Source organism: Echinops telfairi, unplaced genomic scaffold, assembly GCF_000313985.2.
Source record: "Echinops telfairi isolate 266 unplaced genomic scaffold, ASM31398v2 ScPeMD7_2565;HRSCAF=3150, whole genome shotgun sequence".
In the NCBI taxonomy this organism is placed as follows: Eukaryota; Metazoa; Chordata; class Mammalia; order Afrosoricida; family Tenrecidae; genus Echinops; species Echinops telfairi.
The window spans coordinates 121,365-139,807 of NW_022106463.1; the positions used below are offsets into that span (position 1 = coordinate 121,365).

General features: G+C 32.0%; 1 protein-coding gene across 3 annotated transcripts in view; it reads right to left on the bottom strand.

The window, feature by feature from the left end:
* The window catches only part of PSPC1 (paraspeckle component 1), a 109,003-nt gene that overhangs the window by 28,740 nt on the left and 61,820 nt on the right, over nt 1–18,443 (bottom strand). For 2 of the 3 annotated variants that reach the window (XM_004714835.3, XM_045294028.1), the window contains 3 exons: nt 6,755–6,812; nt 3,863–4,032; nt 1,369–1,844 (listed from right to left, as the gene is read on the bottom strand). In XM_004714835.3, coding sequence (XP_004714892.1) covers nt 1,659–1,844; nt 3,863–4,032; nt 6,755–6,812 — 414 coding nt within the window. In that variant the 3' untranslated portion in view covers nt 1,369–1,658. Of the gene's footprint in view, nt 1–1,368; nt 1,845–3,862; nt 4,033–6,754; nt 6,813–18,443 lie in introns of those variants that run through there. The other variant, XR_006680433.1, reaches the window with a different exon arrangement.

Here is an 18,443-nt window from a genome sequence, read left to right on the forward strand (position 1 = left end):
GGGGCGGGCGCGCGCCCTGTGAATGAAGGTTCAGAAAATATTTCTATTCACAGTGATGTGCATCAAATATAAAAGACAAAGTAGCAGATAAAAAACTTTTAATTGGTACAAATGACAAATCTCAATTATATGTAAAAGTCAACTATTTTATATAAGGTTTTAAATAACCTTTCCTTCCAAAATATACCTGTCAGCAAAGAGAGAAACCATGCAAAAATTAAGCAGCAGTTCGTCAATTTATTTTAAAAGTGTTACTCTCTATAAACGTACTAAACCATATATGAAACATAGCTGTGCTGTGATAAAAAGCCAATGTATTTTGTTATACAAGTTACTCTAAAACTCATTTAATCTAATATATAACTAAAGTTAAAGCTTATGGAAATTGTAATAAACGTGTGATTTTTCTTTAGAATAAATATTACATAATAAAATTTGTTTCTTCTTAGTATTGAAGATCCAAATTCCAAATGGGTGTTTGGTAGGAGAATGTAGATGATTGCATTCTTGTCCCTAGCCTTTCTCAAGCTGATTGACAGCTCTAAAAACAACTGTAAAAAGAATATGTATCACTAAAAAGCTGTTGTTTCAACCCAATTTAAGTGCAAATGATTGAGTGCCATGGGATTACAATCATCATGCAGTGACATCACTACCGCTAACTCTTCATCTCCAAAAACATTACTGCTTCTTAAAATAACACTTTTAACTGTGTTCTTTGGATCAACATTTGCAGTGGTTCACTCAAGTTCAGTTACTATTTACTGATTTTATAGCGATAATTAGAGAATGCTGCAAAAAATATGTTAACGTTTTCAAAACATGCCTAACTGACCGTGAAGTACACAGCAATCCTCACTAAACATCCAATACCAACAGTATTGATATTTAACACTGTCAATAATTATTAAGAATTAAGATGCATTGAATGAAAAAAACGTGGCAGCTCAGATTAAAAGCATTACATTAGAAGCAAGAGATTTCCCTTCACACAACTTGTTTCCCCCAGATTAAAATGATTTATTTGGAAGAAATCAGCACGGACAGATATCCTTAATATTCCTTCTAAGAATATATGAGTATTCATAATTTATATGAAATGAAGACAGCAATTCTGAATCACAGACTATTCATGGTTTATACAAATGTATACTCCCTACCCCCCCCACCCGAAAAGGTACTACTCAACTACCCATTATTGACATTAGATTTAACTAAATTTCTAATCTTCATTACTATATATAGCACAAAATAAAAAGGAGTAAATCATCTTCATTTTTAAATGGATGGGATTCGCTAACACAACCAAAGTATTACTACCACAAGTTTAGTAAAACCTTAAGAGAATACCACCAATAAGATTTTAAATTAATTCAAAATGGATTCTTTATTGAGATTAACTACAGAGTTCACAGTACTGGCATACTTATATTCAGCTGAAGTTACAAACACATTTTAACATTCACAATGATGAGCATCACCATTCTATTAATCTACAAAGCTATGAATAAAGAAAAATACAAAACCTCAAGTTTTACAAAAGAAGTCTTAAATTCTACATACATTAACAATACAACCATTTCTTCCAGGTAACACATAAAGGTGTAAAGGCATACCACTGGATTTCTTTTACTAGAGAGCCGGAAATGAAAGGAATTTTAATATCTACGGCGCTTATTAGGGCCATCGAAGTTGCCCCCTTGGCTTCCCCTGCCAAAACCACCTGGACCACCAGTCACAGGACCAACACCACTCATTGGTGCTTGAGGGGTTTCAGAGCCTGTTCTACTACCCATAGGTGATCCCATCTGAGATGGTGGCCCTTGTGGAAATCTATCATTGTGCTATTTTATCACATCATAAATATAAAGTCCATTTGGAACACGCCAAATGCAAGTGACAAGAAAAATTGGCAAAATCCCAAGTGGTGATGTCATGAAGTTCAGCAGAAAGTCCAGCAGAATCAGGATCAAACATAGAAGGAAGAAAGGAGCAATGTAGTTAGTTACTATGTTTGTTTTAAAAAATTCATCTGAAGAATTACAAATCACTAATTTTTAGTATGCTAATTTTTTACGATGTCCCAATGTCATGAAAAGAAAAAATGACAAACCTTTGATCTTAGTGAACACCATCAGTATTATAATACTTTTCTGTTCCTTTTTAAAAGGTTTTTATTATATGTAGCTATGTCTTATGAGGAAGACACATTTCTCAAAAATTAAAACGATAAATTGGGGATCAGCTAGCATCAAATTCTAATTTAAAAAATAAATTTGTTCAGTAAACATTTGAGAAATGTCAACATCAATGATTTTAATGAAGAAAATTATTACATAAAATACACATTACAGAAATTACTGAGAAATTTTAGTGTTTCAGAAAAAGGTAATTAGCATATACCTAAATTCCTTAATAACCATTTTGAATTATTTTTGCAATAAACACTTATTAATATAAAAGACTGAAAAGAATTGCATTAGCATAGTAGTAAAGTGTTAGTTAAAAAAGGATACAAGGTGATATTTTAATAATATTTGCCCGTGTGGAGTTATGGTAGAAAAACAAAAGAGTCAATACTGCTATGGATGATTATGTACTATTAAAACTTAACAAAAGTACAGGTGGTCCCCAACTTACACTATAGTCAACCTATGATGAACCACACCAACACCCCACATTGTTTTTTTTCCTTATCATTAGTAATATGTACTACATGCGTATTAGTTAATTTGCTGTTATTATTCTCAGTTGTTCCCTAACAAAGTTCAATTTTATTATTTACTATTTAAAACAAAAAAGAAAGAAAAACTGTTATCAGAAACATCTTGGAATTATAGGAAATTAGCCGTTAACTCGGAACTAACTTGTATCCTATGGTCTACTAGCTTTCAGATATTTTACCATAAAATACAGCCTTCATTGAATGAAGCCAAAAATAATATTGTGTTCTACTTTTTTATATTGGTTATTGGTACATTGCGTCTCATTTCCTACCAGTTAAAACTATTGTGTTTAAAAGCATGTTACATTTTTCCCAAAGAGATTACACTTTATGTAAATAAACTAAAATTTGATAAATCTTGTGTCTATCAATTCTCCTACAATGTTTCACTCTTAAAAACTCAAATCAGGTTGGACATATATAATGAATGGCATATTTTGAAAATCATGCATAAGATTGAGCCTTTCCTTCTAAGTGTCATTTAGAAGAACCATTAACAAAAACTAAACCAAAAAAACTTTTGTCAATGAAAAGTCTCATTTACATAGTAATAGACTTAAAGGAAAATGATACAAGATATTGGTCTTGATATTCAAATACAATGAAAAATACAACCAAAAATCTGTTATGAAATTAAAGCCCACAAAGGTATCTTCACACTCTCAAACAATATAAAACTGCATACTTTAAATATAACTAAAATTTTAAATTCTATATTAAATTGTAGAAATAAAAATTTAGTGTATTAAAATGATTATTTTACAGTTCAATTAAAAAGTTTTAATCAAAATAGACTGCTTCATTAAGAAAATCATCTGAAAATTATTTTTCATGTATACTGGGGTCTTGACCCTGGTCAAAGTTGTGCACAAAGGAAATACACAATTATAAAAAATGATTGGCCATTACAAACAGGGGGAAAACTAATATAAATACTAGATACCAGTAACAGAATGTACCCTGTATTAACTTTTGAGCCAATTATAAATCAACCTGAAACTTCATAAAAACTTTTTATTCAATATTGATCCATTCTGCCAGAAAAAACAATGTCAAATTATATTAAGTATGAAGTTACCTTTGGGGTTGAATTACATATAATTAAGTATAATCAAAATAATGTTTATGATACATTACCACTGCTCCATTATCTGGCATCATTGGGGTTCCCATATTTGCAGCTCCTTCTGGTCCCATGGCAGGACCAGGACCCATAGGTGGGCCAGGTATAGTTCCTCTGTTGTTCATATTCATACCCATCATTGGAGGAGGACCTTGGTTACCAGCAGGTGCTGGGCTAAACGCATCTAATGTAAAACAATCTATACTTAGAGCTGTCCTATCTTAGTTTAATAAACATTAAAATTTTAACAATATTTCAATTTTTGCATTGCAAGGCTATTAGAAAAATAATTTCCCTTCCTTAATGGAATCCTCCATTAATCTACTCTTCAAAATAGAATTGTATACCCCATTAAATTTTCAAGCTAATAAATGTACTTATAACCATATGAAGAGATTATATTAGAAAATGATACCTTAATAAGCTTTCTATTATTAGTAATCCATAATAATAACTACTCTGTCAGAATGTATTAGCAACAAAAACTTAGTACCTAGAAGACTTTTTTTTAATGATTGTGATTTTTTTTTTTAAAAGAACAACCATGAGTTCAGATAAGAGCAATTTTCTGTAACATAAAAAAATTACTGTAGCTAACTCTGGATCTTTATATATGTTTAAACAACGCCCCCCCCCCTCGTAAAATTACAAGGCAGTTTTAAAATTCCTTTTATAGAGAGCTTAAACAGATGATTCATAATGGTTGAACTTATTTCAAAAAGTAACTAAATACAGAAAAAACATTCAAACATTCATTTGATTTTTTTGGCATGTTGGAAATCTTGTAATAGATACAATCAAATATAATTTGCTATCAAAAAGCTATCTATCTGCTTGATTTTAATAATAATATCCGAACTACAAAACCACATATATAAAGCCTCATAAGCATTTAGATGTATTTTAAATTTCCCTCTTTTGTATGTACTTAAAATTTAGGGATTTTATTTCAATATTATATTACCTGGTTTCTAAGAAACTGAGGTTTTATTTTCAGAAAATCGACTCTTAAAAAAAATGAATTTCTCAGCAAATAAACACCAAATCGACACAGCTGTGTCAGTAGCTCTCTGCTGTTCTCGCCCCCAGAAACCTAGCAAGCTGGACAGCAAGAACTATCCTGAATTCTTCAATCCACCTTTGATAAATCTACATTTTGAAACCTCAAGAATATAGGTTTACAGTCTTCAAAGATGAAAATGCAGAAAAATGTAAAGAAAAAAAAGAAAATGCATAAAAATGTTAAGATAGTACCTATTAAGTATCTCATCTCGAATTCTCCCCCAAAAGAAACCGTAAGTTGGTTTTTTTGCTTTTTCTATTCAATTCAAAGGAATTGTTGCAACTGGTATTGTATTATACTAGAATACAGTTACACAACTGTTAAGTAGAAAAAAATATTTTCCAGCTTTCATTTTGATGTAGAGCCTTATTATCATTAAATAAATCTGCCACTCAACTTGGATTAAACTAAATTTGAGAACCAAATGTTAGCGTATCTGATCTCCCAAAAACTAAATTTTTAATCAGTATTTCACTTGGTATTTATACTAGCAAGTGAATATTGAAATGCAAATGTGTCTCTGGTGAATAGTGTCATAAAAAAATTAGGTCATGAAATTCTAACCATTTAAATAAGGCCTCTAAATCTATGGCAAGTTCATTGTAAATACACTACAGGATGAGCCTACCTGGTGTCTTAAAAGATTTCCACCTTGAAACCCCTAGGGAAAAATTCTACTTCTGTCCCTTAGGATCACTATGGGTCAGAATCAACTTAATAGCAAGGGGTTAGGTGAATGCACTATTGCTTTTTCAACTATGTTGCCTAATTTCAAACATATCTAATCTTAATTTACTTATTATTCGATTAATATACAACCAACTGCCATCTAGTCAATTCTAACTCCTATCAGCCACGTTAGACAGGGAGGACAGTTTGCTAGAGTTCCTGAGGCTGTAAATCTGTATGGGACCAAGCAGCCTCACCTTGGTACAACACCAAGTTCTTTAAACAAGGGCCATAATTCTTATTTTGTTTGTATTTGTGTGTCAGAGATCATAAGTAACTACTTCTGGCAGATTGGAAAAGTGACCAATTAAATGACAACGAATATTTCTAGAGCTGGCTGGTTAGTTAAAAATAACCTGCATGAGCATTAGTTGAGAAAGTGAAAAAAACAGACTGATCATGAAAATGTTTATTCCACATAAGTCCTTAAGTTTTTTTCATACTATATTCTACATATTTTTAATACACACTGTAAAATAGATGGGAAGGTTAGCAATATACATTCTACAATAACTTCCCCTTCATTTACGTGGTTCTATCCTTGAAAACTGGATTACACAAGTTAATCAATATAAATAATGTCATTGTATGTACTTAAAATTCACTGTACTCCAAAGATTTGTATGAGCCCAAAGAGATGAGACATAACGTATTTCCTTAGTAAGTTGCACATGACTCCAACCAGTGTATTTCTGTGCTCACGGCAGTAGTATAAGTATAAAAAGTTAAATCTTTGATGAGATGTACAATAGCTCCCAATTAACATAAAAGACTAGCTTTAAAGCAGAAATTTATAAACTCGAATAAGTTCAAAGCATTGTAACTGAGGAAATAACAATTTCCAAAGTAAAAATTCAAATTAAAGCCAGGTTTAACTTTTTAAAATACAACTTGATTGTATTACACCATGCCATTAGATGAACTATTTAAATGCAGATTGTATTAAATACTTGGTTTCATCCTTCACATAAATTTTCAGTATATATTTTATGAATGAAAGAGATTTGACCTTTAAAGTACTTGTTGCTAATTTTATTTGATCCCACAATCAGCATGTACCATTCCCCAAGGAATTATAAATTACAGAAAAAAGGCTTTTGCTTCAATTCCCTACCTCCCATGTTTATTGCTCCACGGGGACCCATATCACCCATTCTCATTTCCTGTTCTCTCTGTAAGTAAACATAGTTGTCACAGTCAACCTAAGAATCTCAAGACTTTACATTCCCCATCTAAAACCAAGAACAAAAAAATGAGGTACCATTTTCCATTAAAACTTAATTTTAATTTTCAATGTAATTTATTGTTAACACAGAAAAGAAACTTTAGCCTTCCAGGGCTAAACTGAAAGTAGAGTACCTAGCGTTCATAAGACCCAAATGAAATTACAAATAAATCAGAGTAAACACCGAATACTTTCCAGTGGATTTGATTCTACTGGATCCTGAACATTTATCTATAGATACAGAAAAATTTCATATTAACTACCACGACCAATTAAATCTCCTCTTTCACGCTGTTGACTGAATCACTGTTTCATTTATGTTCAAATTTATTTAAAACATACAGCAGTTTTTTTTAATACTAAGCTGTAACTAAAATAGGTTATTGTCACTTAAAAAAATCTTTAACCATTCAAGCACTATTTCAACTAAAGATTAAAAAGTTCATGAGGAAATGAAATTTAAAAGATAATGGAACCAAAATGAATAAAAATGGTCCTTGAGAATTTTCTGGGGAGTAAGGGAAAAAGAGATAATGGAATCTTTTTCATCAATATTTTAAAGTATTGAATATACCTTAAAATTTCCAAAACACGTAAACTCAAAAATAATTTTCTTTAAATGATCAAATTTTCACTTGGAAACCTAAACAAGTGTTACCAGTTGGAAAATTTTGAAACATTATTATGTTCTTATGGTCAAATATTAGTCAAAAAGGCATACACGTAATCAAAAATATTTTTCATTACTGTAGAGATCGTATTTTAAAATTTATTCATTTACTAACAACAGCTACAAAGATAAATTTCAATAAAATCTTCAGGTGAAACTAATCACAATAAGGCTAAGTCTTTTCTATATCTTAAACTTTGCCAATCACAGAAAAGTGTTAAATGAATCCAACCACCATGTTATAAAGACAAAAGAAGCAATATTTAAATGCAAAGAAAGCATTATTCTAAAAAAAAAAAAAAAGCATTATTCTAATTATAAGGAGTAATTTTATTAGTCTATTTACTTGCTTTAAAAAAAATGCCATTGAAAACTACAAAATAGTTAAAAGCACCCCCAAAAAGCTAGAAATACAGGAAATTAGAGCTTACTATGGAAATCTAAGTGGCATTAAGCAGATAATCTATTTGAAATGTCAGAAAGTTATTCTTAACCAAGTTGGCACAAAACACCACATATACAGACCAACATAAAAACCTGAAGTGCTACATTAAGAAAAAGTCCACTCCAAATCTTTTCCAAAGTTATTTTACAATTTCCTGCATGTGTCTTTACAAATCAAGCTGACTATTGCAGGATAGTCTTCCTGGGGGAAGGAAGGAGAGCAACTACAGAGAGGAAAACTATCACATTTACATTCAAACCAAAGAGAGCTGCCATTTCTTCTTTACTACTTGGAACCTACTAATAAAGTGCAGGGCTTTCAGCATAGGCGAACTTGTCCAATTATCAGATACTTAATTCTTCAGAAGGTGACTGCACTCTAATACCTTAATAATCTAAATTAACATTATGGTCATGACTATATGGAAATCAAGGACTTAATTTATATTTTTATTTTGGGATTTACACTGTAAGGCAAATTTCGATTTCTGATTGCTCTGTGGATACACTAACACCCAACCTGGATTTCTAACTCATTTGCACAGAGCATAACAAGTAGGCATAAAAGACATCCCTTTTTAAATACCTCTTCATAATTCAAGTGTTACCCATAGCTTTTTTGGAATAGCAAACTTCGTAACTTTTCATTATTCTTAAATTTATTCTAATTGAAAACAATATCTACTGACAAAAAATGGTTATATGTCATCTAACCAACACTGACAATCACATTAATATTCTGGTGCTCTATTAAAATTTTATTTCAGTTCCAAAGCATCTTTCTTTAGATTAGGTCATAAGAATGTCTTATAATATTACTTGATGTCATACTAGTATTTATATTAAAATATAAATTTCATAATGTATAGCAGTACTCTATCTTACTTAACAAACATAAGCTTTATTTAGCAATGATATGTCTTAAAAAAATTACACAGTATAACTAAGGACAAAGATAGTCGAAATTAAAGACAAGACAGATTATGTTGTAATTTTTTGACAAGGTAAAAGAAGTTTTCAGGTTCCTGGTCATATTTAAGGTACTCTTTATAAAATCAATACTATAGTTATTACTAATAAAATGTAAAACAATAGAGACTACTTAAGATGGTTTTAAAAACTGAAATTAAGATATTATTTTTCATTATAACCTGTATGGCATCGCTAAGTGGCACTTTTAAAAGTTCAAAAAGATGTGTCCACTCAAAAAGCCAGATAAAAGGTCTCCACTTCTTCCTAGAATAGCTTTTAATATGTTTGAAACAGCTACATAATAAATATTGTAGTCAATATAATAGTGCTTTGTTGCTTAAACAGACAAATTCATGTCCTAGTTTAAAATGAAGTAACTTAAAAACAATCGCCTTCAAATCAATGCTAGAATGTAACTCAATAGGTCAGAATCCAGCTGTCTCATAAGGTTCCCAAGGCTATTCCCACTAGGGAAGCAGACTGCCAGACCTTTTTTCCCTTAAAGCAGCTGGTAGCTTTGTACCATAGACCTTTGGGTTAACAGACAAGCATTTTGATCACTGCACAGCCATAAAACTCAAAAGTTTACTAAAATGTCAAAAAAAAGCAACATTAAAATTATACTTATTAATTCAGTTTATTATCTTAGAACAGTCCAATTACATGTAGGTCTATTGTTATCCCAATTCATAAAACTGAGGAATCAAGTTATGAAAATAACATTATTTATGGGTGCAGAGTAAATGATGGATTATCCTTAAATTTTTCCAAGAGATTATAAAATTCATTTAATCAATATGCCTTCGTTCTTAAGTTTAAATCATCCATACCTAACAAAAGTTCACTCTTAAAATTTGTAACAAAAGAATTATGTAGTGTTCCTGAAGTTTGTCACTCAAATCACCTGAAATTTACAGGTGGCCACATATGATAAGCAAAGTACGAATGAGTCCCAGAAACACATATCAAATCTTCGTTGTGTTTTAAGAAGAGTTTTAGCTGTGGGGTACACTAAAATCAAGAGGTCCTCAGGGCCTCACTAGAGTACACAAAGTCAAAAGGATTTCATTCTTACCAATGTTATTAATGCCTAGGGGTATATTTTGACACATAATGACATGCTGTGACAGGGTAGAACTGTCCCCGTGGAGTTTTCTAGAAGCAAACTGTCTTCTTTTGTTTCCACACCAAGTTGCGGGGTGAGCTCGAACCACAGAAGTAGTGTTATTAACCGTAACACTAAGACACTAAGTACTATGGCTGCATCTGGGTTTACACTGGTCCAAAGTTTTGTTTGACAGTAAAACTGTATTTTCTTCTTGATGTATGTATGGAATGTGATAAGAGTTGTATGGGTCCCTAATAAAATGATTTTTTTTTAAAAAAAGAAAGGCGAGGCTTAAAAAAAACAAAATAAAATAAAGGAAAGGGAAAAAAACCTTGGATTTTCTTCAAACCCTTTTACCAATTAATGAAATGCAGAAGTGGGTTTGTTTGTTTTTTGGGTGTTCTGTTGGGGTTTTTGTATAACCTTACTTAAAGGAATTAGGTAAGTAGTTGGATAAGGCAAAATCAATTACAATACAAAATTTGTAAGTTATGAAAGACACTATCTAAATGAATACCCTTTAAAATCAACTATAACAACATTTTACAATCAATGACAAAAAGTATTCACCTAACACTTTGCTCCAAATTCACATTTAAGTGCACAATTGAGCACAAAAAGTCATGCTCTCACTTAGATGAAAAGACTTTTCGTATATCTAAGGATAAACTCTGTTTATTTAGGTTCCACTTCCCAATTTTTAAAAATGCTAAAAATTATTTTAAAATGCTAATACAGAATATTCAAATATACTAAATAAAATTTTATAGAAAGAACACTGCAAGCAAGTTAAAAATATTTTAATCATTAAAGCCTCCTAAAAAGAAAAGATACTCAGTTATTACATTTAACACATAATTAGCAAACTATAATCTTGTCTTATGATCACTACAAGAAAACTCTTGTAACTTTACATAAAAGAATAGTAAAATTATTAGATAGCTAGTCAAACTTTGACAAGTGAAATTAAAAAATATGTAGGGAATGCAGAGATAAAAATACTAAGAAATAAATTTTATATAATTTACCTATTAAGAAGTGTCAGTTAAGACAAATTTACCCAAGATTGAGCTTTTCCACTAAAACTTATTTGCTCGTTTTTAAAGTGTTAAAATATTCAGGAGTATGAAGCGGTAAAAAAGTCATGCCCCTAACTGGTACTATTCAAATAAAACTTTTCACTGTAACCAATAGAGAAAATTTAGACGAAACCAACACCTTAAATATGGGGAATTGAAAACCCCATTTCAAATACTGTATTTCAAAACACAGTATTATTCTCTTACACAGAGAGGAGAAATAACATTTTGAGAGATATAACATCATCTTTTAATATGAATAAATCTATTTGGTTGCGCTTCTCCTCCCCTTTAATTTCCATATAATTATACACCAAGTTATCTGCACCTATGAACACACGGGAAATTTCCTGACCTTATATTGCTTGAAATGAAATTTTTAAATGTTCCAGTACATCCTAACTTACATAATAGGGTTTACCCATGAGATAATAAATGTCTGATACTTGTTAAGATTATCAAATCAGAAATGCAGCAAAAACAAAAGAAAGGGATGTAGAAATCCCTTTAAGGCAGTGGCTCTCAACCTTCCTAATGCCATGACTCTTTAATACAGTTCATGTTGTGGTGACACCCCCCAACCATAAATTTTTTTTCGTTACCACTTCATAACTATAATTTTACTGTTATGAACTAGGTGACCCCTGTGAAAGGATCATTCAACCCCCAAAGGGGTTGCGACCCACAAGTTGAGAACAGCTGCTTTAAAGTGCACTGAGTTGTCAAATCCACCTGAAGCAATTGGACTAAACGTGGAAACTCCCTAATGTGTGAGAAGCAGATGACTACTAGCCGAAGGGCACAGAACTGGCAGGACGTTGGTTCAAATCTCTTGTCCTGAGGGTGCCCAACCATACATGTACTGTTTTAATGTCTCCTTCCTTCCTTATGACATGTATCAATCCGGTGGGTGTAACTCTGCTGTTTGTGAATGATTATTGGCAGATTAGCCCTATCAACAACCCAATCACGTGAGTTTAACCTGTGCAAGTCAACAATTTGTGTATAACAGTTTATAGTTCACCATACATGTACTGGACTACTGATCTCAAGGTCAGCAGTCCAGAACCACCAGCCAACTCTGCAGGGGAAGGACATGGCTATCCTTGTGAAGATGTGCAGGCTCAAGATGTACAGGGTCACATGGGTCTGCAATGTCTTGATGGTAGTGAACGATGCCCCAGGGGTGGATGACTGATCATGCTCTCTAGCATAAAATGACATAGATGCCCCTAGGGTTAACCAAAGACATAAAATATGGATGCTTGAACGAATTTTGGGCTTGCACTTGATTCTAGCCTCAAACTATGAACAATTAGCTCAAATAAATAACATAGCCCTGGTAGGTTCTCGACCTCATCAAGATATCACTGAAGATATTACAGCAAAGGATGCTGAAGAAACAAAACGGTGCCCTGCTACTGGAAAGAATAGTGGCTACCTCTGCTCAATCTCCTCTGATCAGTTGAGGGATGTGAACAGCCATGTTATCACAGAGACAGGTCAAAATTCACTATCTTATCTGATTCCCCTTATGGCCCATTACAGGACCAGGACCAGTGACCAGTGACCAGAGATGTAAATAGCCTTGCTATTTGTACTGGAGTGTGTGGATGTAAATAGCCTTGCATGTACTGGAGTGTGTGGTTGCAAATGCAGTTAGGTTAAAATTTACCACCCTATCATTTGATTTTCCTTAAATAACCCATTTAAATTTGCTTTAGTTTTTAATATTTTCTGCTTTATTTTCTATTGAGGTAGTGTAATTGTTTTACTTTGTTAAGACATAATTTTTTTAAAACATTTTCCTGCATATGAAATCCAACATAGGTAAATCTATAGATAGTAACTGGATTAATAGTTTCTTTGGGGCATTAAGGCTGAGGAAATGGGGAGCGAATAAGGATGAAGACAAGAAATGAAGAAAATATTTAGAATTGGTTATAGTGATGAATATACAACCTCTTCTTGATGTGATTTAACTATAGAATTATATGCCAATAAACCTGTTAAATTTTTTTAAATAAACATGAGAGCCTTCTTTAAAAACAGAAAAGAAAAAATAGATACGTTTTAAAAGAATAATAAAAGCTCATTAAATCATACCTAAAAAAAAACAAAAACAGAAAAGAATGGGCTATAGTTCAAAGATAAGATTTAAGAGATGGTATTTATTTCACCTCATTCATTCAACCTTTATTATAAAAGCCTGGTTCAGGGTTTAAATTTTGTATATAAACTGGAAACAGAATTATTTACATAAATTCTGTATATAAATCATTAGTCATTGTGAAATTTAATTGAATATACCACAAAATTAATGGCTGCATTTTAATATACACATTTTCAAGAAGTGTAAAGTGGAATCACATATGAAGGAGGTTCCAAAAGTGGGTGGAGAACAGAATTAAAAGATAATGGAATTGTTCCACAAACTTTTTATTTATTTATTTATTTTAAAAGGGAAAAAAAGAAAAAAAGGATCGTGAGGCCCCGCTTTCACAGTCTGTATTCGTACTGAAAATCAAGATCAAGCGAGCTTTTGCCCTTCTGCTCCACGGGAGGTTTCTGTCCTCCCTGAGCTCGCCTTAGCCACAAACTTTTTAAAGCCACCTCTTACAGTCAGCATGTAAATATAAAGGGGACCGGATTTTAGATATATTAACTCATAAAAATAAATTTATATTCCACAGGGAATTCTCTCTTTAAACCATATACCTGAGGACATTTTCAAGGTTATCTTTTACATGGCAAGCTAAACTGTCTCTGAAGAGATGCATTCAAATATTAAAGCAACCCAGGATTAATGAACCTACCCTACAAGGACAGCAAGGGATTCAGGGGAGAGAGGTACAGTGGTGTTAGTGGGGTAAAAGAGAAACAATGTTAAGGAGTTCACGTAGAAAAAGAATGGTTGGAAACTGATTGTGGTAGCAATTGTACAATTCTACTTGATGTTACAGAAATATTGAATGATGTTATATGAATTAAATCCCCAAAAATAAAAAGAGTAAAAAATAAAATTAAAGCAATTAGGAATAACCTTCAAATTTAAGTACTTGGCTCAGGATTTCTTTTTAAAGTAGTGCTAATTTAGCTTACAAGCATAATATCATTGACAGCATATTATGTTGACCCTAACCTGGAAACTGGGTTTCTTTTCTTCACTCTTAATCTGGCAAGATCAACATAAGAAGAATAGGTGAAAAGAAAAAATATAAACTACAAAATTGGCCCAAATGAGACTCTCAAGAAATTCTAGCGCTGACCCAAGAAGTTAGTATAGTTCTTATGGCACGGCCCTGGCTCAATGCTTAACTTCAGTTAGAGATCACTGAAATAAGGGTGGTAAAGTAAATTGTCTGAAGAAAGCAGATGGTGTCTGGCTATCAACTGGAATAGTGCCCAGGGTCTTAAAGGCTTGTATTCAAGCAAACAGTCATCTAAGGGAGATGTCAACAGTCCAAATCGAAGAAGCACACTAGCTTGTATAATCAAAAAAAGTGACAAAAAAAATATCCAAATATGATGACAGGAGAAGTACCAGAGATGAAATTATAAAGGTAATAGAGCACAGAGGGAAAAAACTAGCAAAATGAGAAGAAACCAAAATTGACCTATGATTACCATGAGTGAAAGAGGAAGAGTTTTTGCTTGGGGAGCTATTGAGTTCATTTTAATGGTGGTGGAACAATTTGGAGAAGGACATCAATAATGGTTGTACAGCACAAAGATTATCATCAATGGCACTGAATCATACATGTAGAATTTGTTGAAATAGAATGTTTTTGCCGAAATTAAAAAGTTACATGCATACAAGTACAAGGAAGAATAAAATCTTCTAAAATTGACTGTGACAATGATTGTAGAACTTTTCTTGATATGATTGAACTATTGAATTGTATGATACATGGATGAAGTGCCAATAAAACGATTTTTTTAATTGGCCTAACTAAAAGGAGTGAAAGCCGCAAACAAGGTATGTGCATGTATACATTTTATATGTAACATGTATGAGTGTGTAAGAATTATATATTTTAGTGAACACCATTATCTTGAAGTCTACCAGAAAGCTTAAAATTTTTATAAAACCTATTTTGCTAAGAAATTACCTCAAAGTGGAGATAATTTTTATATTTAAGCCATCCTACAATAAAACACGTCATTAACAAATGCAAGCATATCCAATGTTTAAAGGCAAATTTTTTTTACCGTTAATATTTCAAACGAAAAAATGTTCCTGAAAACTATGGTAATTCCAGAAGAGGCAGAATATAAAACCTGCCACACAAGGTTATCATAAAACAACTTATCTACATATTTTCATTATTTGAAAAAAAAAAAAACTAATATGTACAACTTTATTATTTATGAACCTTGAACATGAATTTCATCAGCAGAGCTTGTTTACAAATTCAAATGGCTCCCATTACCACTGCTAACTAATGGGTATTTACTTATACTTAACCAGTTTCATTGAATATAAAATTCTAACTGCTCATACTTTCTAGAGTGTACAGAAGATACTGATTGTTTTAATGTTTTTAAATAGAATTCCTCTGAACACATTTTTAAAAATCACAACATATAAATAACAATTCAAGCTTTTATGCCTGCTTTGGATCTCTTTTTAGTTCAAAACATTTATTAATCAACTCTTATTTATTATATTAATGTATTAAAATTTCAAATTAGAAGTTGACCATTGCCCACCTTGCAAAGTCATATCAAGCTGTATCAAGAAAATATTAGAAAAACTTACCAATCAAATGCAAAGATATGAAGGAAAGCTATTAACATGGTAGAATGAATGGTTAACAAATAATTTTAAAATTATTATTGGGGGTTAAAATAAACCCCCAAATAATTGTTCCACAACAGTGCTAGAACTACTCAATGACAGTGCTGGTACGTGTACAAAGAGTTTATCACTCACCCTCCAACCCAAATCTCAAAAACTTTTTAGCTAAGCCACTTAGTCATACTCTATGTACCTAAAATACTTCAAAATCCTCAACAAGAACCTGGTTTGATTCAGCCTTGTATTCTCTATGGTGCTCAGTCCTGTGTTTAGTACATAGGAAACAATAAACAATGTTTTTTAAATAAACTGAAATCTCCAAGTCTTCCTGTAAGTCAAATATTCAAGTAGAACCCACCTATTAAAAAGTTGCTGAAAACAAGCACAAATAATTGTTGGTTATTTGTCACCACCTATGTTTCAAAGCTAACAAATGTTTAACGTCTGAGACATTAGTATTCAATAAATCTCAAGATAATATTGAATGTTAAAGACCATGACGGAAGTTGTACTCGTGTTTGAAAAACATGATTATTATGTTACGGAACTTTCAGCTGTGTTTTAAGTAATTTCGATATAACACATAGTAATTAACTCAATACCTATCTACATACTATAGAAATGAAAGTTCTTTCAACAAAATTTCTAAACTTAAAAGGCTCAGAGAGCATGAGAGTAGTCAAGAGTCAGAAATTAATATGAAATCTGTATTACATAATACAAGTGGCAGAAGATCAGAGCAGGATGAAGAAGACAGTGGAAGTGCCCTATAGGTAAAAGTTGCAAACACATTCTCCAGGAAGGGAAAAGGAGGTTAAGAAAAAGTTTCTGGATTATGGAACTCTGAAAAATCTTAGTGGGGCGGGGGTACCTGGGGACTACTAGGAGTACTCTAGTAAGACACAAATAATTAAAAATAATGAAGTGTCTTCTAACAAATCTTTGTATAAAGTATCATTTTAATCTGGACTTAATAAAAATGCTAAAACAGATCAAAGAAAATCGCTGCTTACAATCATAGCATGATTACTGTTTCCCTGAAATAAGAAAAGACGCAATTTTATATAGTATACGTCTTGACTTACCCCAGTTTCACTCATAAAGTTTAGGTTTTCACACCACATGGTTGAACCCTTTTAGAGGAATTAATTGACATATACTTCCAACTGAAATAACCCCCAATTTATCAAAGTCTTTAAGCAATCATTTTTAAGAACACATATAAAGATTAGAAACTTATGTCATTGCTATCATTTGAACAAAAACATCCAAGTCAACTTTCAATGATATTGTATTTCAAGTATTCAGGAAAGTCCATGATTTATTGCTAGATAATCAGAAATTAACAGATAGATGAAAACAAAGAGCATTATACTGTTGAGATCACAGCAGTATCAATGTTACAGTCCATTTTTAGTTTCTCCAACATGTTCAAACCATCAGGATTAAATCACCATTGTAGCAACAATAAGAAATTATGCAGCAGGTCATACCTAAATTCGATACTAAATGCTACAACCAATAAATACTCAAGTTACTTGCACATAATTGTTGAGTCCATAAAAACAAATCCTCTATTTGAATACATCATATGTTTATACTTGCCAAAAAATAATCTTCTACTGCAGCAAAGTCCCTGTTAGAGCTAAATACTTTTGGTTTTCTAAGTGTCACACTAGGGAAATTCAGTTATAATTAAACTAAAGGGAGGAAACAAGAACCATAAAAAAGGCAGGATGAACATAAAGTGGATGGTTGAAGAAAGAAATCAAGTTTGTCAATGCTGGTAAGAGGAAGGAACTGAAAGAACTTTTTGCATCTACTGACTAGAACCAAAAAAGAAAACTGCAAAGTACCCATGTGGAGCAGTGATGCATTATCAAGTCTTTTCATATTTTTACTCTTATTTTTAACCATGACTACCAATGAACCTTATAGACAATATCTGAATTCTTCAGGAACCTTGGATCTAGGATATGAGGTGCTTTGCATAATGAGCCCTCTAAAAACACTGGAAAAGAACATATAAATTAATAGAATTACATTACAATGCACAATAGATTTCTATTCTCATGTTGGCTCTCTTTCAGGGGTCAGCAAGGTTTTTCCATTATAGGCCAAGTGGTAACGTAGGCCATAGATTCTCAATATAGTTTCATATTGTGTGATATTCAACTCAATTGCTAAAGCAAAAAAATGCAAACACACTATATAATCAAATAATGAACAGCTGTGCTCTAAAACTTTATTTACAAATGTAGGTGTGGCAAGTGAATTTGGCATGGGCCACCCTAGTGTCTCAACTTGTAGTCTAAAGGAAACCATTAAAAAATTAAAATTAATGAATTATTTGAGGCAAAATCCCACCACATAAATATGAGGTGGCTTCAAAATGTTGTGGGGAAAAAAAAAATCACATTTTAAATTTAAATACCATTTTCCCATCAACTTTTTGAAGCCCCCTTTATAGCCGAGAGCCCAAATCAAGGATGTCACAACAAAAT